Source organism: Chionomys nivalis, chromosome 2, assembly GCF_950005125.1.
Source record: "Chionomys nivalis chromosome 2, mChiNiv1.1, whole genome shotgun sequence".
NCBI classification, from domain to species: Eukaryota; Metazoa; Chordata; class Mammalia; order Rodentia; family Cricetidae; genus Chionomys; species Chionomys nivalis.
Window position 1 is genome coordinate 75,333,353 of NC_080087.1, and position 23,402 is coordinate 75,356,754.

Consider the following 23,402-nt stretch of genomic DNA (forward strand, 5'->3'; position numbering starts at 1 on the left):
CACACTGCTGACTCCTTTTAGAGCTCACATACTGCCTATCTTCCTAATTCTAGCTTCTTGAACTCCTCTCAGGCTACATTCTGTAAGTGCTTCCCCATCTCTACCCGGCCACAACCAACAATCACCCTGAGCCGGGCAGTGGTGGCGCACGCCTTTAATCCCAGCACTCGGGAGGCAGAGGCAGGCGGATCTCTGTGAGTTCGAGACCAGCCTGGTCTACAAGAGCTAGTTCCAGGACAGGCTCCAAAACCACAGAGAAACCCTGTCTTGAAAAACCAAAAAAAAAAAAAAAAAAAAAAAAACAATCACCCTGGAAAGTAGAAAGTAGGTATTGTTGTCATGTCCATTTTACATGTGAGGACACTGAAGTTCACAGGAATTTACTCCTGAAAAGTCTCACTGAAGGTCCAAATCTGAATCTAAGTTCCCAGCACTTAGTTCCTATTTGACTGCTTCTGCAGTGCCAGTGAAATCTTTTATTTTTGAGGCAGTATCTGTTCTAATACATTTGAAATCCAGCTCAGACTTTTCCTGAGACTCTGTGGCCTTGGGCAAGCAATCACCCTTTCTGTTATTTCCTTTGTAAAGAGGAGATAGATAGTTGTGGGGCCTGTGCATAAATGCAGAGGAGGTTTGAGAGAAGCCCGGCCTGAAGGCTCACACTTGCAATCCCAGCATTTGAGAGGCTGAGGGAGAAAGAGTGCCATGGGTTTGAGGCCAGCTTGAGGCACATAGTGAGTTCCGGGTCAGCTTAGGTTATAGAGTAAGACCCTGCTTTGATCTCCCTCTCTCTCTTTCCCAGCTAAAATCTCCAACCCAGTGCAAAGTTCATGTGAGTTGCAGTGCTTGAAGAGGTGAAGAGAAGTGTGCCCCATGTTGAGAACCTCACAGGTAATCTGTGAGTTCAACAGTGTAAATAGGCTGGAATGAGGGGACTTCGGAAGGTTTAGAAGAACCTTCTCCAACTGGGGGAGGCAAGAATGGCTTCCTGAGGAGTGTTGAACAGAGATCTGAAGTATGAGTTCATTGAGCAAATGAGAGCATGAGGGAGAAAGACTTTTTCTAAGACAAGGTCCCACATAGCTTCAGCTGGCCTTAAACTCAGCGTGCAGCTGAAGATTACCTTGATCTCCTAACCCTCCCACCTTCAGCTAGGAAGTGAGGGCATTATAGGTCATGCCATCATGCCCCGTTATGTGATGCTGGGGAGGGAACCCAGGCCTTTGTGCATGTTAGCCAATCACTTTACCCACCAAGGTACTTCCTCAGGAAAGACATTCAGGGCAGGAAGCACAGCAAGTGCAACTACTTGAAAGAGGTTTTCTTGCCTGTGAGGAACAAGGGAGAAGGATAGAAGAGTGGCACGTACAGAGACGAAACAGAACAGACACACCCTCCCACGCAGGAACCTGCAGACTCACAGTCTCCCACGCAGACACAGACACACAGGCAGGCACGCGCGCGCACGCACACACTCTTCTGGAATTGCTGTGCTAAACAGTCCCACACACATATGCAGGATCGCAACACCACACAGACATTAAAAAAGAAACCACAGTGCTGGGCTAGAGATGTTGATCGATTGGTAGAGTGCTCGATGGCATGCAACAAGCTCCGGATTCAATCCCCAGTACCAAATAAAACAGGTTTGGTGAAGCATGCCTGTAATCCCAGCACTAGGGGGATCAAGACAGGAGGATCAGAAGGTCTTGGCTACACAGTGAGTGAAGGGCCAGTCAGGGATATATAAGACCCTGAATTAAACAAACAAACATAAGCAAACAAACTCCACAGGCTACTGTGAAGCATCAGCAAGTAAAGATGCTGCCACCAAGCCCAATGAACTGAGAGTTTGATGCTCAAGATCCATACGGTGAAAGGCAAGAACCAGCTCTTGCAAGTTGTCCATTGATATTCACACATATGGCATGGCACCCACATCCCAACTCACGCACGCATGCGCGCGCACACACACATCAGAGAGTAACATGGATGCCAAATGTGGTGGTACACCCCTATATCCCAATACTTAAGATGTGGAGGCAGAGGGATCAAAGTTGAAGGTTATCCTTGGCTACATAGTGAGTTTGAGGCTAGCATGGCATACAATAGTCTCTGACAAACAGCCAATGGATACCAGCTACATGGTGCACCCACACCCTTCAAAGCAACCCCACAGATGAGTCAACACATTTCTCTCTGGTGCCTACCAAGGCGAGGTCTTTATGCTGGTTTTGGAGACATTTTTGGGTTTCTGAGCAAGAATGGCTGGGCCATGTCCTTCCTCTCTCCTACCCAGGACAATTCCTTCCATTGAGAACCCACAAAACCCATGATAGGAGAGAAGGTTCACACCCTTTCCCCTGTAGCACCTGAACAGGCCACCTCTTGACAAGACAGATTGAGTGGCACCTTCCATAGAGTCATGAATGGGACAGAGAGGGGAGGCTTTTTCTGTGGAAGACCAAGAGTAGCACCATTGTAGAAAGGGAGCTGCGGGTAAGGAGGGTGCATAGCTGGTGGGAGACAGCTGAGGGGTCCTTCCTTCTCTCCCCACCCCAAGATAAGCAGATAGGGCTGTGCGTGTGCCTGTGCGGCTGGATTATGGATTCCCCTAAGGAGAGGAGGGAGGCCCAGGTCTTTAGAGGCCTGGAGAAAAGTTAAGTGCATACCTGGAGGTTTGGGGTGAGGAGTGAAAGAGATGCTAGGGTATAGAATTTTTAGGGCTGTGAGATAGGAGGGCCTTGAACATGAAGTTCATGAGCATAGGATCTGGAATGGGAAGACTTGAGAGTTAAGGGAAGAACTGGGACACGTACAACGAGGGCCAGGAAGCCCAGAACAGAGCTAGAAGATTAGATGTGGACCTAAAAAGTCAAGGGATATGAGGTCTTAGACCAAGAAAACCTACAGAGTGAATTCTAGATTCTACAACATGAAACATTCTACAAAAACCCATTTGGAGGTTGCGTTCTAGAAACCGAAGAAGTAGGATCAGAAGCCAGAGGCCTAGCCCAGTGATTTATGCGTAATGGTAGAATTCGAAAAGGCCTGGGAGAGGGCATGTGTCTCAGCTGGTAGAGTGTTTGCTTGTCATCATACACAGCTGGGTTTTATCCCTGGCACCACATAAGGTGAGTGTGATGGTGCACACGTGCAAACCCAGCATTTGAGACGTGGAGGAGGATAGAGGATCAGAAGTTCAAGGTCAGCCTTGCCTATGTAGTGAGTTGGAGGCCATCCTGAGCTAAGTGAAATCCTGCCGCCCCCAAGAACTCCAAAACTAAATTCTAGAATTCACAGAGATTTTTGGGTTCTTACAATCTAGAATGAAAAAGAGTTGGTATCTAAGGTTTAGAACTAGAGAAATGTATAAGGCAAGGCATTATCAGCTGATATTTTCAAGATGTGTTCTAGATTCAGGGTAATTTGAGTCATAAGATCTGAAGTCAGGAGGACTGGGCAACTGTGGCATCTAGAACCAAAGGAACTCACGGCGTAAGGTCTAGAATCAGAAGACATCTACAGAGGCTGAGTGTGGCTCAGTCGGTAGAGTACTTGCCTAGCATGCATGATATTCGGGGTTCAATCCCCAGCACCACACACAACCAGGCATGAGTGTAATCCCAGCACTTGGGAGGTGGGTGAAGAGGTATTGTGAATTCAAGGTCATTCTTGACCACGTGGCAATTTAATGTTGAGTTTTGAGACATTGTCAAAACAACAACAAAATCCAGAAGGTTTTTCTTTTGTTGTTGCTTTGTGTTGTTTTGGTTTTTCAAGACAGGGCTTCTCTGAGTAGCCCTAGCTGTCCTGGAACTCACTCTGTATACCAGTCTGGATTCAACTCAGAGAGGTCTGCCTGTCTCTACCTCCCAAGGACTGAGATTAAAGGTGTGTACCACCACCCCCTGGCTTGATATTTGAAGCTCAGTTATCTGAGATCAAGGAATTCTGGAAGTTTCAAGTCTAGAGTTTGCATAGTCTAAAACCTGGGGATGGTAGAGGTAGTAAAATCTAGAACCCAAGAGATTGGGCACATGGTGTCTGTCTCCAGAAGAGTCAGCTCTAAGTTCAAGACATAAAATTCGCTTTACCAGCCGGGCGGTGGTGGCGCACGCCTTTAATCCCAGCACTCGGGAGGCAGAGGCAGGCGGATCTCTGTGAGTTCGAGACCAGCCTGGTCTACAAGAGCTAGTTCCAGGACAGGCTCCAAAACCACAGAGAAACCCTGTCTCGAAAAAACTAAAAAAAAAAAAAAAAAAAAAAAAAAAATTCGCTTTACCCTTCTTTACTGGGGGAAAGCAGTTCTTGAATTCTTGCGTACAGAAACTTGGAGAGAAATAAGATAGGCATTGTGAGGTTTGGAACCAAAATGATGTAGAAATGAGATTTGGATTTAAAACCAAATATCTTACAGATGAGAAAGACTGGTACCTACAAGAAGTTTGGAGTTGTGGGCTCCAGAAACAAGAAGGAATCGTAATTATAAGATCAACTGAACTCAGTCTCAAAGGCCACAAATTCCTAGACACTCGGGAGGCTTAGGCAGAAGGAACAGGAGTTCAAGGCCTACCTTGAAAGAGTGAGTTCAAGGTTAGTCTGAGCTTTTGAACAAGATCCTGTCTCAAAACAAGAAATGAGGTGGTGGTGGTTCATGCCCTTAATCCTAGCACTTGGAAGGCAGAGGCAGGTGAATCCCTGTGAGTTCAAGGCCAGCTTAGTTCCAGGACAGCTAGGACTGTTACACAGGGAAACCAGGTCTCAAAAAACAAACAAACAAAAAAACCAAAACCAAACCAAACCAAACCAAAACAATACAAAACAAACAAACAAACAAAACCAAAAACAAAAAAACAAAAAGCAAACAAGAAATAAAATAGGGAGCCGGGTGGTGGTGGTGCACACCTTTAATCCCAGCACTCGAGAGGCAGAGGTGAGCAGAATAACAGGTGCAAAGTCCTGGATTTAATCCTCAATACCACACACACAACACAAAAACGGTCTGCAATGACAGGGAACAGAAGACATGGGAACCGCAGGCATTTTGAAGAAGTCTAGAAGCGGAGGATATTACAGGATGAGTTTTGTAGTAAGAGGATTCTGGTGGTCATAGACTCTAGACCCAGAAAGCCTTACAGATGATGTAATTCAAAGCACACTTTAAAGCACTGTGAGGTTTGAAAACAGACACAACTGGGGGCTGTGAGAGCCAGTCCAAGAAAGAGCTGAAGACTATGAGATCTGGCATTAGAAGGATTTGAAGAAACTGTAGCAGACCATGGTGGAAGTGATGCAGTCTGGAGTCAGTGGGAAGTCAATGATAGCATAGTCTAGAACCAGGGAATGTCAGAGAAGGTTAGTGGTCATATAGCCTAGAATTAAAGATGTTCACAGATATAGTCTAGAGTAGCAGTTCTCAACCTGTAGGTTTCAACCCCTTTGGGAGTTGCATAGCAGATATTCTGCATAGCAGATATTTACATGATTCATAACAGTAGCAAAATTATAGCTATGAAGTAGCAACAAAAATAATTTCATGGTTGGGGTCACCACAGTGTGAGTAACTGTATTAAAGGGCTGCAGCATTAGGAAGACTGAGAGCCACAGCTCTAGAACCACAGAAGATTGGAGGGCCTATACTCTAGAACCAGAGAAAAGGTCAGAAAAGTGGCATAGTGTAAAACCAAAGCGGGGTGATAAGGTGTGCAGTTGAGAATCAGTTAAAGACCAGAGAACGTACAGACTAGGGATAGAGAAGGATAGAGGTTGCATAGTCTAGAACTGAAGAAGACAGGAATAACACAGTTTAGAACCATGGAGGCCAGAGGCCATGGTGTCTTTAACAAGGAAGGCCAGAGGCCATAAGCCTAGATCCAGAGGAGACCAATGGTGGCACAGTTTAGATCCAAGGAAGGCCATAGGCCTCACAGTCTAGAAACGGGAAAGGATAAGGGATATGGAGTCCATGGATTGTGCATTTTAGAAGGAAGTAGAAACTCTAGAACCAGAGAGTCCACAAGCCTCTAGAACCAGGGAAGGCCCAAGGGCATACAATCTAGAACCAACAAAGACCATGGGCTACATGGTCTAGATGCAAGGAAGGCCCTGGGTCTTGCTATCTAGAACCGGGGAAGATGGAAAGTGGTACAGCCTAAGACCTGGGAAGACTAGAGGTTGTACAGTCTACAAACAGTAAAGGTAGGAGTCAAGTATTCTAGATTCAGGAAAGGTCGGAGATTATGCATCTGCTGAGTAGAGGAAGTTGCTGGATATACCTAAAACAGGAAGATCACAAATGAAGACATTATTTAGGCTAGGTTGGTGCTGGTAGGAAGTAGGAGCAGAAATAACAGGCAGATTGGGTGGCAGCTTGGGAGGCTGAGACTCCACAAGTCGCTGGGGTGAGGTCTGACCCTGAGTCTACCCACCTTTGCCACCCACTGAGGAGGGGGGACATCGCAGTCCCACATTGCTGCGAACCCTACACAAGGCAGAGTGTCCGAATGAATTATTGTGAAAAGGATAAAGTAAAACTGATAGAAGGGTGATGGAAAACAAAAGCAAACACAAAAGAACAAAAAATGTGATTATGGTTATCCAAACTCCATGGGGCCAGGATCAGAGGCAAATCCCTGATTCTTCCAACCCCTTATTCTCCCAAATAAAGCAGAGTCAGAGAAAGGGATAGTGAGGTAACCAACTATGGAGAATCCCAAGAGAAGTCCTGAGAGGAGGTGGAGGGGGTCACGCACCCCCTCCCAGAGGTCACTGAGCTGCAAATAATCCAAGAAACCCCTGAATGGGTGAAGGCAGAGGGTTGGGGGGGTCTGAGGTAGGACTGAGGCTGGCCGAGGGTGTTGGGGGGCACTCAGAGGAGAGAGGCCCCATCCTGGATGTGAGCTGCTGGTGTGGAGTGTGGCTGAGTCCTCTCTGGGGTAGAAGAAGGGATCTGGGAAGAAAGCTGACTCAGTGGGCCTGGGCCAAGCCTGCCGCTGGTGGGACGTGGTTCCTGGGCTGGGTAGTTTCCTCATGCTGGTAGAGAGAGAGCAGCGAGGGAGCTAGTCCTGCAGAAAAAGGGAAGGTCAATCAGGAGAGAATTAGCACCTGCATATAAAAGCAGGGAGGCATGCTGGCAAGATAGCTCAGAGGGTATGGTGCCTGCTGCAAACCCTGACCGGCTGAGTTCTGTCCTTAAAAGCCACATATTGGAGGGTGAGAACAGAACGCTGAGTTTGATCCTCAGGACTCACTTGAAGTTTCAAGTGAGACCAAAGCTTTTGATCGCTGTAAGGTAAGATTACCATAAAAAGACAAAGCTTTTGATCGCAGCACAGTAGGATCACCATGAAAAGACAAAGGAGCCAAAGGCTGCAGAACCAGCACTGCCCCACCCTGCAGTCACAAGGGGAGGTGTTCCTTGAGCCACTTACTACACAACAGTTCTTGGTTGGATTCTGCCCATGAAGCATCTCCATGAGTTCATTTCTCCAAACAGGTCCTCCAGTAAGAACTGTATTCGTAAGCTCCCACTGACAGTTAAGGGACTTGAGGCTTTATAGCAGCTGTCCCAAAGCCACGTGGCTGGGAGTTGCCTTGTGGGGTTACTTCAATTAGGTCAAGCTTCGAAGTGGAGCTCTCTCTGGGTCCACCCCAAGGGGTAGCCACGGTAAGTTCTTACCCTCCTTAGGGTCTTTCTTTCTCTCCACAGGACACAGGAGAAGAGGGAAGGAAGGGCTACCTGATGGCACCCTCTGTACTTGATAGTTTTGTGTCAACTTGACATAAGCTAGAGTCATTTGAGGGGAAAGAACCTCAACTGAGAAAATGCCCCCATAAGATCGGGTTTTAGGAAAGCTTATAGGACATTCTCTCTCTCTCTCTCTCTCTCTCTCTCTCTCTCTGGTTTTTTTTTTTTTCTTTTTTGTTTTGTTTTGTTTTTAGAGACAGGGTTTCTCTGTGTTGTCCTGAACTTGGTCTGTAGACCCGACTGGCCCTGAACTCAAATCCACCTGCCTGTGCCTCCTAAGGCTGGGATCAAAGGTATGGGCCACTACCCGGCTATAGGACATTTTCTTAATTAATGATTGATGGGGAAGAGTCCAGCCCATGGTGGGTGGGGCTATCCCTGGGCTGGTGGTTCAGGGCTCTATAAGAAAGCAGCCTGGAGGCTGGGTGGTGGTGGCTCAGGCCTTTAATCCCAGCACTCGGGAGGCAGAGATTGGCAGTTTTCTGTGAGTTCAAGGCCAGTCTTGACTGGCTCCAAAGCCCGCCTCAAACAAACAAAAAAACCTCAAAAAGAAAAGAAAAGGAATGGAAAATAAAAAAGTAAGCTGTTGGGCAAGCCATGGGGAGCAAGCCAGTAAGCAGCACAGCACCCGCCACAGTTTCTGCATCAGCTCCTACCTCCAGGTTCCTGCCCTGACTTCCCTCCATGATGGACTAGTGTGGAAGTGGAAGTGAAATAAATCCTTTCCTCTCCAAGTTGCTTTTGGTCACGGTGTTTCATCACAGCAAAAATAACCCTAAGTTACCCTCCCTCACCTACCCCTGAGATGGTTCCATTCTTCTGTTAATCTTTTGTGGAACCATCCAGAGTAGAAGTGACTTGAAGTTTCTGTATACCCAAGCTGTTGTGACTCACCCAAGGCCTCATGGGAGTCCAGGAGAGGGGTTCTGGGATCCTGCTGGTTCCCTGGGAATTGTCGACCTTGCAGAAGAAAACTCTGGGAAGTTGGGGAAATAGAGCTGTCACCATCAATGTCATTATCAGTACCATGACATCATCACCAGCGTCAGTAGCAGCTTCACTACTCTCATGATTAGAATCAACCACAGTACAGGATCTTTAGCATCATCAGCCCCATCTATATCACTTCTATCACTAGTATCAGCAGTACCATCACCATCATTAGCATAATCACTCTCATCAGCATTATCACTCTCATCATCATCATCATCATTATCATCATCATCATCATCATCATCAGTATTATCACTCTCATCAGCATCATCACCATCAGTATTATCACTCTCATCATCGTCATCATCAGTATTAACACTCTCATCAGCATCATCATCAGTATTATCACTCTCATCAGCATCATCACCATCAGTATTATCACTCTCATCATCGTCATCATCAGTATTAACACTCTCATCAGCATCATCATCAGTATTAACACTCTCATCAGCATCATCACCATCAGTATTATCACTCTCATCATCGTCATCATCAGTATTAACACTCTCATCAGCATCATCATCATCATCATCAGTATTATCACTCTCATCAGCATCAGCACCATCACTCTCATTAGCATCATCACTACCATCACTGTTATCAGCAACAGCCCTATCATCATCATCATAACCACCACCATCACCTGTCTGACAAGACAGTATGGTGCAGCGGTTAACTGGAGTCTGATGAGTACTAGTCATCCAAAAGACTTTGGGAAAAATCACTGTTCTAGATGTCCTCTGGGTGGTCATCCCGCCTTTCCCTTCTTCTGTGACCCAAGAGGCTGATCCCATTGCTGTGCAATTTTGCTGTGTTTTCCTGCTGTACTCAGAAGATGGACCACCCTAGCAGGTGGGAGGAGGAAGGTGGCATTCTAACTGTTTGCCTGCTATGGTTGGCTATGTCCCACTCTGGAAGGTGTTAGGCCTTAATCCTAGGGGCTAGTGCTGGCTCTGATGCTGCAGCAGCCGTGGGCTCACTTGCACTGTCCTCACACCATCCACAAGCTTGTTAACTTCTTCCCAGCATCCCATTTAGGTGTGCCACCGAGATGGACTGGTAATGCTGCTTATCTTCCTCCATGTAACTGCCTCACCATAAGGACGACATTGATTTATCTAAGCATTTCTCAAGACAGGGTTTCTCCGTGTAGCCCTGGCTGCCCTGGAACTCATTCTGTAGAACAGGCTGGCCTCAAACTTACAGAGATCCTCCTGCCTCTGCCTCCTGAGTGCTGGGATTGAAGGCATGCGCCACCATGCCTGGCAATATTTATTATTATGAAACAATATTAAACTGTACCCAAAAGGAATTAATAAGGTAATCTTGTGAGATACTTATTGCAGCCAGGATCGCACACAGTAATGAAGAGCTATTGATATTATCACTCACACATTTCATATGCAAACATTTCTTGCAAACCCTGGAACTGAGTTCTTTGGGAGATAGGGAGGTGTTAGAGGCATCGTGGAAGTCATACAATCCAAGGTGGCTTTACAAAAAAAAAAAAATCAACCAACCAAACAAACAAAAAACAGATTTTGCTATTGTGCAGAATAATGTTTTTCTTGCTTTTTAAAAAACTTTTGTTGCTAATTTTTTTTTTTTTTGGTTTTTCGAGACAGGGTTTCTCTGTGGTTTTGGAGCCTGTCCTGGAACTAGCTCTTGTAGACCAGGCTGGTCTCGAACTCACAGAGATCCGCCTGCCTCTGCCTCCCGAGTGCTGGGATTAAAGGCGTGCGCCACCACCGCCCGGCTGTTGCTAATTTTTTTAAAAAATTATTTTTATTTTATATGTATTAGTGTTTTATCTGCATATAGTCTGTGTGAGAGTGTCAGATCTTGGAATTAGAGATAGTTGTAAGCTGACATGTGAGTGCTGGGAATTGAACCTAGAAGAACAATCGGTGCTCTTAACCACTGAACCATCTCTCTAGCCTCTCTTGCTTTGTGTGTTTTTTTATTTTTATTTTTTATTTTTTTTATTTTTTTTGTTTTTCGAGACAGGGTTTCTCTGTGGTTTTGGAGCCTGTCCTGGAACTAGCTCTTGTAGACCAGGCTGGTCTCGAACTCACAGAGATCCGCCTGCCTCTGCCTCCCGAGTGCTGGGATTAAAGGCGTGTGCCACCACCGCCCGGCTTCTTGCTTTGTTTTTTGAGACAGGATCTTACTATGTAGTTCATGCTGACCTCAATCTGCTAATCCTCCTGCCTCAGTCTTTCTAGCATTGGGGTTATGGGTGTGGCTACCACACTCAATGTTTATTCTTTAAACTCTGCAGTGGTACTCCAGATCCTAGGTTGTCTCATTTTGGAGTGGGACCACGGAAGCAGAGATGATTCCTCCTCATCCGATGAACTGCCTCATTCCTCTCTCCCTACTTTGTGTCTCTTCTTAGTGATGTTTGCAAAGTCATTTCATGCCCATTAGCAGACTTAAGAGGATCCAGGTCCTGTCTGCAGCCCGACCACCGATACTCTGTCTGACTTTCAGTCAGCCACTGGTCCTCTCTGGTTGTCCCATCTATGAAACACGGGTTTGAAACCTGCTAGTTTCAGAGCAGAACCTCCACCCCCAACTTCCTAGACCTACCAGGCTGAGGGGAGGCAATCGGAAGCTTCCAGGTTCCAGGCTGGGGGACCGCTTGGCGGGCTTTGTTTCCAGTTGCTCCATCCCTTTGTCCTCTGAGCTCTGGGCCAGGGCCCTGCAGAGACACAGGCAAGACTCAAAATACAACAAACCTGGGCAAGTGTTGGTACCCTTGTTGGAAGTCAATGGTCTTCCCAAACAACTGTTTAGTCCTTTACATACATGCCTACCAACCCACCCATCCACCCACCACCCATCCTCTTATTCATCTGCATTGTGACCTAAGTTTCCACACATGGGCCTTCATTCCCCTTCTCCCCACTCCCATCTATCCATTCATCCATCTGCGCATTCCTCTCCCGACTCATCCTATCCACCCATCCACTCACCTATCTGTCCACTCATTCATTCAGCTGTCATTCTATCTTCTTCTTCATCATCTGGTGATCCACCTATACTTCCATCCATCTAGCCATCCGTCCATCTATCCACTGATCTTTCCATTTGTCCTTCTCTCCACCTGCATGTCCATCCATCCATCTAATCACCCATTCACCTCCAGCCACCATTCACTCATCTGCTAGTACTTTATCTATTCATTTATCCACTTACCTACTCACCGACCCATCCACTGATTTTTTTCTCCATCTCACCATCCATCTCACCATCCATCCATCCATCCACCCACCCATCCATCCATCTCCCCACAATGGCAATATAGGTCAGCACTAGAGAACCTGCCTAGAACCCATCAGTGAGGGGACTAGCGTTATCACTCAGTAGTTGAGCACCTAGAATCCCCTAGTGAGAGGCTGAGCTTTGTAACCTTAAATGTGACTGAATGTATTCAGACTGGGAGATTCTAGGCAGGGGCCCTACCACTGAGCCACACCCCAAGGCCCTCACTGGGGGTTTTCAGGCAGGTGCTTGATCTCTAGGCAAGTTCTCTACTGAAGAGCTGTATTCCCAGCCCCAGTTTCTTCCCATTAAAACAAAAAGTGTCAGTAATTCATATGTAAATGTGTCCCAATGATTGATTTCTGGCTACAGTGGGAGTTGGGTAAGTGGTAAGAGCAGTGGAGGGGGCTCCATGTAAAGGCTACAGGGGCTGGAATAAAACTGGCATATGCGGGAAATGTGGAGAGCCTGGCTGGAGAGGTGGAGACGGGAAGCATGCTGAGGGATGGGGCTGATGCATGAGAGTGGGCAGGGATCTTCTATTTGCCTGTGTTATATCCCTCTTTACTGTGGCTCACCTCTTCCGAGTTCCAGGCATTAGGGAGGCTGTAGGGGGATCTCCCCTGGAGGGGCTGGAGCAGTTCAGTCGTGGATCGCTCCCCCAGCGGGGCAGCAAGGAGGGCTCAGGGATGGGGGGCGACAGACCATGGAAGCTCCGAGCACGGGGTCTGCGGGCCACCCCAGGAGGTCTGCGGTGGGTCCTGGGCAATTGCTCGCTGGAATTGAGCTGGAAGTCATCATCCATGGAGATGTAGGGAGCCAGCATCTCCAAGTCCAGAGTGTCAGAGTCCTGTAAGGGGGCAGGAGGGAGTTTATAGCAGGAGCTCCGGCCTGGGGTGGAGCAGGGGGAGGGTTCTCTGAGTGGTCCGCTTGAAGAGCTGTTTTTCCTCTCTCTCAAATGGGAACAAAGACTGTGTGCTAGTCAGTTCCTAAGGTGCTTCAACGATTCTCCTTGGGCACAGTCCCCTTCCACAGAGATCAGTCAGTGGCCTGGGTTTAAAAGAACAGGATGCTGAGTGTCTTTCCTGGAGGACATGATAGCTGTGGCAGCTGTCATTTGTGTCACTGTCTCTGTGTGTGTCTCTCTCTGTGTCTTTGTGGTTTTGACCATGTCTCTCCGGCTCTACCAGTAGTCCTGCCTTTCTATCTCTCCCTTCTTTCTCTCTCTCTTCCTGTCTCTCTGTATCTATTTATTTGTCTCTGTCTCTTCTCACTCTATCTCTCTCCCCTTCTTCATCTGTCTCCTCTTAACCCGTCTCTCTGTCTTTGTATCCTTTGTTTGTCCCTCTCCCTGTCTGTCTCCTTCCATCTTTCCCCTTCTTTGTCTCTGTGTCTCTCCAAGTGTCTTCCCTCCCTCACTGTCTTTCGTTGTCTCTGTCTCTATCTGGATGCCTGTTTTTCTGTCCCTCTGCCTCTCTCTCTCTTACCTTATCTGTTTCTGTCATCATCTATTTTTTTCTGTCTCCCTCTCTCTTCCCTTCCCTGTCCTTCTGTCTTCCCTTTCCCATCCCCAGCCAATGAAACAATGGTCTATCTATTCCATTGTCTATCAATCATTCCATCCATCCATCCATCCATCCATCCATCCATCCATCCATCATTCATCCATCCATCCACCATTCACCCACCCATCCATCCCATCACCCTTTTGTAAAGTCAGATAAACTGACTCCTCTAAGCCAGTACTCACCTGAGCTTTATCTAGATCTTTCTCCACAGTCTTGTCTTTCCTGGCAGTGGAGAGTCTGTATGCATTCTCTAAGCCCCCAAGCAACTGATCTGGAAGATCAGCCTGGAGGGAAAGAGAGCAGAAACACCAGAGATGGAGTCTGGAAGTGCTCACAATTAAGATCTTGGCATGAGCCGGGCAGTAGTGGCGCACGCCTTTAATCCCAGCACTTGGGAGGCAGAGGCAGGCGGATCTCTGTGAGTTCGAGACCAGCCTGGTCTACAAGAGCTAGTTCCAGGACAGGCTCCAAAACCACAGAGAAACCCTGTCTCGAAAAACCAAAAAAAAAAAAAAAAAAAAAAAAGATCTTGGCATGGAGGTAGAAGTTTTTAAACTGGTGCTTGCAGGGGATCAAAGAGCAATACAAACAAAGGTGGTTTTGTTTGTTTGCTTGCTTATTTTTGTTGTTGTTTTATTTTTTGCTTTTGTTTTTCTGAGACATTGTCTCCGGTAGTCCAAGGTTACCCCTGAATTCATGATGTAGCTGGGGAGGGTTTAGAATTTAGGCTCTTCCTGCCTCCAGTTCCTAAATTCTGGGATTACAGGTGTGTCTCATTATTCTTGGTTCTATCTATCTATCTATCTATCTATCTATCTATCTATCTATCTCTATCTATCTATCTATCTATCTATCTATCTATCTATCTATCTTTCTATTATTTTGAGGCAGGTTCTGTGATGGTTAGCTTTGTCAACTTGCCACAACCTACTATCACCTAGAAAGAGGGATTGTTTACATTGAATTGGCCCGTGGAGATGTCTGTGGGTGATTGTCTTAGTTAATTGAGGTAGGGGCTGGAGAAATTGCTTGGTGGTTAAGAAAATTTGTTGCACAGGGTGATGGTGGTACAAGCCTTTAGGAGGCAGAGGCAGGCAGATATCTGAGTTCGAGGCCAGCCTGGTCTACAGAGTGAGTTCCAGTATAGCCAGGACTATTATATAAAGAAACCCTGTCTCAAACAAACAAACAAACAAACAAACAAACAAACAAACAAACAACAACCACAACAAGAAAAAGAAAAGAAAAGAAAGACAATTTGTTGCTTTTCCAGAGGATCCAAGTTTGATTCTGATCATCCACATGGTGGTTCAAACCTATCCAATAATTTCAGTTCTGGGGCATCTGATGCCCTCTCTGACTACCACAGGAACCAGGCACACATGTGGTGCACATACATATACATGCAGACAAACACACACACACACACACAATTTAAACTTAATTGATGTGAGAAGACCCAGCCCACTGTGGGTGGCAGACACTATTCCCTAGTTAGGGGTCCTGAACTGCCTAAGCATGGAGAAATGATGCTGGGCACAAGAAAGCATACATCCATTCATTTCTCTTTGCTCCTGACTATAGATGTGATATGACCTATTGTCTCAAGCTTCTGTCATTGTGACTTTCCCTGCAGTGATAAAATAAAACCTGTAATTACAAGTCAAAATAAACCCTTTTCCCCCTGAGTTGCACATGAATGCAGATGTTCAGAGTTCAGAAGAGGTTGCTGGATTCTCTGGAGCTGGAATTACAGGTGGTTGTGAGCCATCCAATGTGGATGCTGGGACCCAAACTCTGGTGCTCTGCAAGAGCAAGCGCTCTTAACCACTGAGCCGTCTTTCCACCTCCCTTTGTCAGGACAGTTTATCACAGCAACAGAAATAAAACTAGAACAGGATCTCATTCCAGGCTGGCCTGGAACTCACTACACAGCTAAGGCTGGCCTTGAACTCAATCCTTCCTAAGTGCTGGGATCTTGAGTGTGTGCCATTGTACTTACCTTGCAACTTAGGTCTTAGAGAAACCCATCTCATCCTTGAGATGGAGACATTGAGAACAGAGGACAACAAGACTCAAGCCAGAAGCCCAAGCAGAATGGGTTCTGTGTGCTCAGGGAGGTGACGCTGCTTACTGGAAGAGGACTTTGGGGTCGACGCGTAGCCTGTGGGGTGCTGGGGGTGGCGGCTATGGGATGCCCATCCAGAATGGGTGCCATAAGGCGACGCAGATCTGGGCTACAGAAACGGCGAGGGTCAGCAGCCAGGGAGGCCTCACTCAGGGCCGGAGGGTGCAGGAAGGCCAGAATCCGGGGAGCAGGTGGGTCTGGAGGATGAACAGAACATAGTGGGATTACCGAGGGCTGAGGGCCAACCCCTGCTCTACTGTGCTCAGCCTAGAGGATGATGGTGAGGATAGTCATTGTGTTTACTGCTGGAGAGGAGTAGTCAAAAGGCCTCATTCTAGGCCATTTCACAATCAGATTGCTATGGAGCCTTGGAGGGTCCTTGGGGAAGGGCTTAGTGGCTGCAAACAGCGTCTGGCCATTGCATTCCTGTGTGTTAAGACTGGCTGGAGCATGCACCTCTCTCCCACGGAGTAGGGAAGTGTGAGCGACAGGGAACACTCCACAGTGGGAGGAAGGGAAGGCGACAAGAAGCTGAAGCAATCATCTCACTCTTGGATGTAGGGAGGACTGGAAGGAAAGGCATCCTAAGCAGAGAAACGGCACGGGGGGGGGGGGGGAGGCACTGAACGGAAGGAGTGTGGCATGCCCTGAGTGCGGAGAGGAAATCAGTGTGGCTTGGTGGGTGAGTGACAGGAAGAGAGGCAGCAGACGGTCCCACAGGGCCTTGTGAGCCATGTGAATGCATTTGACCTTTTTTCTAGGGGTCCTCAGAAAACAATGGCCTTGATCCATACCTAGACTGTTGCCAGGGATACCCTTCTGTGAGGAGGTACCCCGCTGAGGGGGTCTGCGAGTGTGTTGCTCTGTTTGTTCCAGGGACAGCACCACTCCTGTCTCTTCTACCCGGCTGTGGGGGAAGGGGGGAGCAGGAGAAAAAACAGTGGGAGTCAGAAAGTGTCCTTGCCCACCCTCCTGCCCAGGTGGCTGCTCTTCCATGTCTTCCTACAGAGGTATTATCATCTAGGAGTTAAAGGGAAGGGAATTTGCTGCTTTCTCACCAGGATTTATTTTGCTTGTTTTGAGATGAGTCTCGCGTAGCCCAGGCTGGCCTAAGCAAGGAATGGCCTTGAACTTCTGATTCTCCTGTCTTCACCTCCTGAGTGCTGGGCTTACAGGCACATACCACCATGCTCAGGCTATGGGGTCCGAGGATGGAACACCACGCTTTGTGTATGCTAGGCAAGCATCCTGTCAACTGAACCACATCCTTGGCCCCTCAGAAATGCTTTTACTCCCAAATTTATGATAAGAGAGACTTGATTTATAATGGCATCTATCTATCTATCTATCTATCTATCTATCTATCTATCATCTATCTATCTATCTATCTATCATCTATCTATCTATCTATCTATCTATCTATCTATCTATCTATCTATCTATCTATCTATCTATCTATGTGTTTGTTTGTTGTGCTGGGGATTGAACTCAGAACTTTATGCATGCTAGGCAAACCCTCCTCCAGGCTGCTCCTGCAGTGGTGTTGAAAGAAACTTAAAGCCTGGAGTGGTGGAGCCAACACGTATTCCAGTACTTGGGAGGCTGAGAGGCAGGAAGTTTGAGAAGCTGGTTTGAGCTACTGCCATGAGACCCTGTCTCAACAAGACAAAATAAAACAGAACCTGTTGGGCTTGATGGCTGCTGCCTGTAATCCCAAGACTTTGGAGGCAGAGGCAGGAGGGTCAGGAGTTCAAGATCAGCCTTAGCTACATAGTGAATCTGATGTTGGTATGCTCTATAGAAAACCGCATCTCAAAAAAACTTTAAAAAAAAGCCAAACCCATATTCTTCATTACATTTCCAAATATGAAGAATTCATAGCTATATTTCTATGAATAAGCATTTACTTGAGAAGCTTCTATTCATAGACATCTCCATCCTCAAGGGAACAGGTTTATAAATACATCCTTTTTCATCCCCCGCACCTCCCATCCCACAGTCTCTGGCTCTGGAGACAACCCTAAGGCTGGCTGGGTAAATTGGCTTTGGAGGAGTGGATCTGAGGTTGAGGACCATGCATTCATTTGCATTTCACTAGCAAAAGCATCCCATAGGGCAGAACACAAGTACATCTGGTGCTCCCAGCAGCTCCTGGAGAAGTTATGACTCTACCCTCACTAAGCTTATCCTGGGGACGTACCAATTTAAGATGGCCAGCTTTATACCCCTGAAAGGCAGAATGTACATAGTGACACGGGCACACGCTTGGTACGCACAGACATAGAGGAATACCTGTATTTGGAGGAAAAGGACATGCACCAAAACCTCTATGCACTTTGTGTCATGTATATGCATGCAGACTGCATGGAGCTCATTCACTTATTCAGTTCACAGACACCTCTCAGTTAGGCATCACTACACAGAGGTTGAGAACAAGAACTCTGAAGCTAGCATCTTGGGTTCAAATATCAGCTCTGCCATTTCTGAGCTGTGTGACTTTAAACGTGTGACTGAATGTCTCTGGCCCGGTGTGCTCTACCCCTGAGCCACACCCCAGCCCCTCACTGGGGGATTCTAGGCAGGGGCTCTACCTCTGAGCCACACCCCAGCCCCTCACTGGGGGATTCTAGGCAGGGGCTCTACCTCTAAGCCAAATCTCCAGCTGTCCTGAGAGATTCTATGCAGGAGCTCAGCTCTTACCCCCCAACCCCTGCCATTTCCCCAGCCCTTCACAGGGCCATTCCAAGCAGGCACTCTACTCCAGATATTAGCAATTTGAATTCCTAAAGTGAAAATATGCAGCAATATGACATGTGGCAAGGATGGGGAGCACTGGGGTTCACATACTCTGCTGGAGGGAAGGCGGAATGGCACAGCACTGTGAGAAGAGTTTTCAGTTCCTTAGAAAGTTCAGTTTTCATGGAAACATATGACCTCCCCATTCCCCTCCTAGATGCTTACCCAGGAGAAATGAAAATGTTCATTCTCACAAGACCCCACTTGAGAATGTTCATAACGGCTGTTTGTATAACCCCCAACAGGACACAGCCCAAGTCCCCCAGCTGGCACACAGATAAACAAACAGTGCTGACTCATTCTCCAGACCACTAGTCACCATGAGAAAGGAACTGTTGGTCTGGACCTAGTCAGCACTCGAGAGCCCGAGGCAGGAGGATTGCTATGAGTTTGAGACCAGCTTGGCCTACATGAGAACCTATCTCAAAACACCAACAAATGTTTTTTGTTTGGTTTTTTTGAGATAGGGTTTCTCTGTGTAACAGCCCTGGCCGTCCTGTAACTCGCTCTGTAGATCAGGCTGGCCTAAACTCATTGAGATCTCCCTGTCTTTGTCTCTTGAATGCGGGGATTAAAGGTGTGTGCCACTGCCACCACCACCCAGCAAAATATTTATTTATTTATTTATTTATTTATTTATTTATTTATTTATATGTGTATGGATTTTTGCCTGCTTATACGACTGTGCACCATGTATGCACCATGTATGCACTGTGTATGCACAGAAGAGGATGCCTGATCCTCTGGGACTGGAGTTGCAGATGGGTGTGAGCCACCATGTGGGTGCTGGGAATTGAACCCAGGTCCTTTGGAAGAACAGCCAGTGCTCTTATCTGCTAACTCATCTCTTCAACCCATTCATCTACCACCAATAATTTGTTTTTAAAAAAATTAGCAAGGGGCCCTGGTGGTGCACACCTTTAATCCTAACATTTGGGAAGCAGAGGCAGGTATATCTCTGTGAGTCTGAGGCCAGCCTGGTCTACATAGAGTTCTAAGCCAGTCAAGGTCACTTAGAGAAACCGTGTCTTGAAAAACGAAACTAAAAAAGAACACACAGAGATGCATATGTGCATTCATATGGACATAAGCGTTCCAAACAGGCACACATGTACACTTCCTTAGACACGCACAAAGCACAGGTCTGCCAATGCATCCCTCCATACACATTACACCCTCTGCTCACCTGATCAGGAAGTGGACACAGATGATACTTTCTGACTGGGGGCCCCGTCCCCCTGACACCACTGTAGCCTGGGTCTGAGTCCACAGGTAGCCTCCGGTCCGGGCCAGAAAGCGATACTGACCCGTTACTGCCTGGCCCTTGCTCAGCACTGGGGAAAGGGTGGATGGGGTCAGTGTCTTAGCGGGGACACCTGAGGACAGAAAGCTCAGGAAGCTGGAATTAGGGGTGAGAGGTCATAGAAGACAAAATGCAGACCCTAGCATTTGGGGTTCGGGGGGCAGAAGTCCCACAACACCCTGGGCTTTCTGTTCAGGAGATTGGGGATTACTGTTAGGTGGGATCATGCAGCAGCTGGCTCTGGCCTGGGGACATGTTGGTCACCTACAAGTGTGGATGCTCCTGCTGACTGCATCAGAGTCCAGTGCATGGATGTATTCGTAGGCAGAACAGCCAATCAGGTCTTCAGGGCTGTAGCCAGCGACTTCTGCGATCCTGTAGTAAGATGGAGAGGTACTGGTCAAGGCCCAGATGGAGGGAAAGGGCAGGTGTCACAGACAACAACAGCAACAGAGAGACAAGGGGAGGGTAAGAAACAGAAAGAATGTGACAACTTACACCTGTAATACAGCACTCAGGAGGCTGAAGCAGGATCAAAAAACCAAGGGCTCAGGGCATGCCTTAGTGGCAGAGCCTAGAATCTTCCATTGAGGGGCTGGGGGTGTGGCTCAGGGGTAGAGCCCCTGCCAAGCATGTGTAAGGCCCTGCATTCCACCACTGGTACCACAACAATAAGTAAATAAGTAAGTGAAAAAGGAATTAATTAGGTGTGTGTATACGACAGGGTGGAAAAGGAAGAAGCAGAGAAGATAAAGAAAATAATGTGAAAGAAGCATGAAGCTGGAGCAGAAACGACAAAAAGAAAGAATGAAAATCATTATAGACTGAAAATGAGACCCTTGCATTGTGCTCTGCACTGTGCGATGCAAGGAGTGCTGAGGAAAATGGCAAATAATGGGCACTGTTCTCCTGCAGGACAGCTGAGGACACGGAGGTGCAGAGAGGCCAAGTCACTGGGGCAGTGTTACAGGCCCGGGATGGAAATCCAAGACATCAGAACCTGGAGTCACTGCTTCTGAGTATGTAGCCAAGTTGTCAGAGACTTTCCTAGCATGCACAGAGTCCTAGGCTCCAACCCCAGCATGCCTGTAATCCCCTCCCTCGGGAGGTTAGAAGTTTAAGGCCATTCAGAGACAGGCACACAGGCAAGCAGGCACACAAAAAATTTGGGCAAAACTGGACACACACACACACACACACACACACAGAGAGAGAGAGAGAGAGAGAGAGAGAGAGAGAGAGAGAGAGAGAGAGAATGAATTTGGACAAAACCAAAGAGAGGAGATGGTGGGTGGGTGTGGTTCTGCACAAAGCCACTGCCCACCTCTCATCGCAGTATGTGAACTTCATGTCCAGGCTGTGGCGGCTGAGAAAGGCCCCTCGGCCCAGAGGGGACTCCAGACTGGATGGGTGGGGGATGGCTTCACAGATAAGCACCAGGCATTGCAGGGGAGGCTCGGAGCGAGGGCTCCCGGTGGGGGAAGTCTGCGCAGGGGGCTTGTAGGCCCTCATATGTCCTGAGCAGTGCAGCACCTTTGGGTGAAGTGGGGCGTTGTGAGTGTGGGTATCCATCTTAGCCTTAGGCTACCCATAGGGCTGGGAGACCTATGTCTGGGTCCCATAGGGAACCGGGGAGAAAAGATCCTTGATTATGGTCTTGGATCCTCATTCCAACCCTCAGGAAACTTGGGAGACTTAATTCAGGAGGCTGAGAACCTTGCCATCCTAATGTCTGGCCCCGGGATACACAATTTCATACGTGTTCTAATACCCTATTGGACTCAGTCTGAAGGAGTTCCAGCAAATCTCTGAGCCCGGGAGACCCAGATCCAATAAGGAGTGAGATTTTCAGGGGTCAGACCCATCCCACTGAGACCAGTACCAGCCCACCTTCCAAGTGGCAGCTTTGAGGTTGAGCGTGCGCCCCCTGCTGGTAAGTGTGCTTTTCATGCGCAAGGAAAAGTGGCGCTCTGTGGGGGCTTCCAGCTTCTTCTTGGACAGACCTGGGAAGGCACGGAGAAGTGACGTGTTGCTAAGTGAATGTGAAAGTCTCCCCAGCTTCAGAGATGGCTTAACGGTTACGAGCTGGTATTACTCTTATAGAGGACTTGAGTTTGGATCCCAGAATCTATGTCAGGCAGCTCACAACCATCTGTAACTCCAAAACCCACGTCTGGCCTCTGAAGTCACCTGCACTGTACAATCATCGCTCCACCCCTTAGCACCCCTCCCTCCGCTCCGCCTACTTAAAATAAAAATAATTTTTTTTCTTCCTTCCATTTTTTTTTTTTTTTGGGTGGGTGGGTGGGGGAGACGACAGGGTCTCTATGTAGTTCTGGCTGTCCTGGAACTCACTCTGTAGAACAGGCTGACCCTGAACTCACAGATATTTTCATGCCTCTCGAGTGCTGGGACTGAAGGCATGCACCACTACACCTAGCAAAAATAAATCTTTGGGTTTTTTTTTTTTTTTTTTTTTTTTTTGTTTGTAGCTTTGGAGCCTGTTCTGGAACTCACTCTGTAGAGAAGGCTGGCCTCAAATTTACAGAGATCCTCCTGCCTCTGCTTCCCAAATGCTGGGATTAAAGGTGTGCACTACCACTGTTTGACTCAAAAATAAAATCTTAAAGTCTCCCCAGCCTCATCCCCAAAGCTGGGACCTGGAACCAGGAAGGGGAGCACCCAGGAAAGGGAGCATCCAGGGAAGGGAACACTCAGGAAAGGGAGTTCCCAGGGAAAGAAACACTCAGGGAAGGGAGCCCTCAGGGAAGGGAGTCCCCAGGTAAGGGAACACCCAGGGAAGGGAACACCCAGGGAAGGGAGTACCCAGGAAATGGAGCACTCAGGGAAGGGAGCAGTCAGGGCATAGGTAATTCCCTTCACTTTTCTCTATGCAGGTGTTCCAGATAGGGAGGGCTGGGAAGTGGGGTCTGGGTTTACAGGGCACTCACTTGGCCTGGGGGTCAGGGCATCCTGGAGTTCCTCTTGGTCACAGGGATGAATGAAATCAAAGATACTGTGTCCGATGAGCTCCAGCTGGGGAAAGGGTAGGGTTTATAGTGGAGAGAAGACACACTGAACAGGACTCCTGGGCTGACTCCTCCACCCTCTGCTTGTCACTTTTGCCCCAATCAGGAATCTGGTTGAGGTCATCGGCCTCCTCAGTCACTCATTCACCCACTCCTTCATTCAGCAACCAGTTCTCAGCACCCAATTCTTATTAGGAGCCTTCCTAAATGATTGGACAGATCATAGATGGATCCTTGCCTTTTGACATTTACTGGGTGGTGGACATGCATGTGTGCATCTGGGGAGGCACCTGGGTAAGGTCACATGATGATCTAGTTTAAAGACAGTGGCCCTCACCGGGCGGTGGTGGCACGTGCCTCTTTAATCCCAGCACTCAGGAGGCAGAGGCAGGTGGATCTCTGTGAGTTCAAGGCCAGCCTGGTCTACAAGAGCTAGTTCCAGGACAGGCACCAAAGCTACACAGAAAAACCCTGTTTCAAAAAACCAAATAATAATAATGATGATAATAATAATAATAATAATAATAATAATAAAAGACAGTGGCCCTGAATAGTTTCTTTGAGGAGA

At 47.6% G+C, this 23,402-nt stretch overlaps 1 protein-coding gene across 3 annotated transcripts in view; it reads right to left on the minus strand.

Annotated features, from left to right (window-relative positions):
• Positions 1-318: 318 nt before the first annotated feature.
• Positions 319-23,402, minus strand: part of Hif3a (hypoxia inducible factor 3 subunit alpha) — a 32,845-nt gene continuing 9,761 nt past the window's right edge. For all 3 annotated transcript variants that reach the window (XM_057759517.1, XM_057759520.1, XM_057759529.1), the window contains 12 exons: positions 22,757-22,841; positions 21,696-21,808; positions 21,130-21,338; positions 20,074-20,180; positions 19,689-19,836; positions 16,501-16,613; positions 15,713-15,903; positions 13,761-13,862; positions 12,589-12,860; positions 11,336-11,447; positions 8,645-8,726; positions 319-7,067 (listed from right to left, as the gene is read on the minus strand). In XM_057759517.1, the coding sequence (XP_057615500.1) occupies positions 6,970-7,067; positions 8,645-8,726; positions 11,336-11,447; positions 12,589-12,860; positions 13,761-13,862; positions 15,713-15,903; positions 16,501-16,613; positions 19,689-19,836; positions 20,074-20,180; positions 21,130-21,338; positions 21,696-21,808; positions 22,757-22,841 (1,632 nt within the window). In that variant the 3' untranslated portion in view covers positions 319-6,969. The remainder of the gene's footprint in view (positions 7,068-8,644; positions 8,727-11,335; positions 11,448-12,588; positions 12,861-13,760; positions 13,863-15,712; positions 15,904-16,500; positions 16,614-19,688; positions 19,837-20,073; positions 20,181-21,129; positions 21,339-21,695; positions 21,809-22,756; positions 22,842-23,402) is intronic.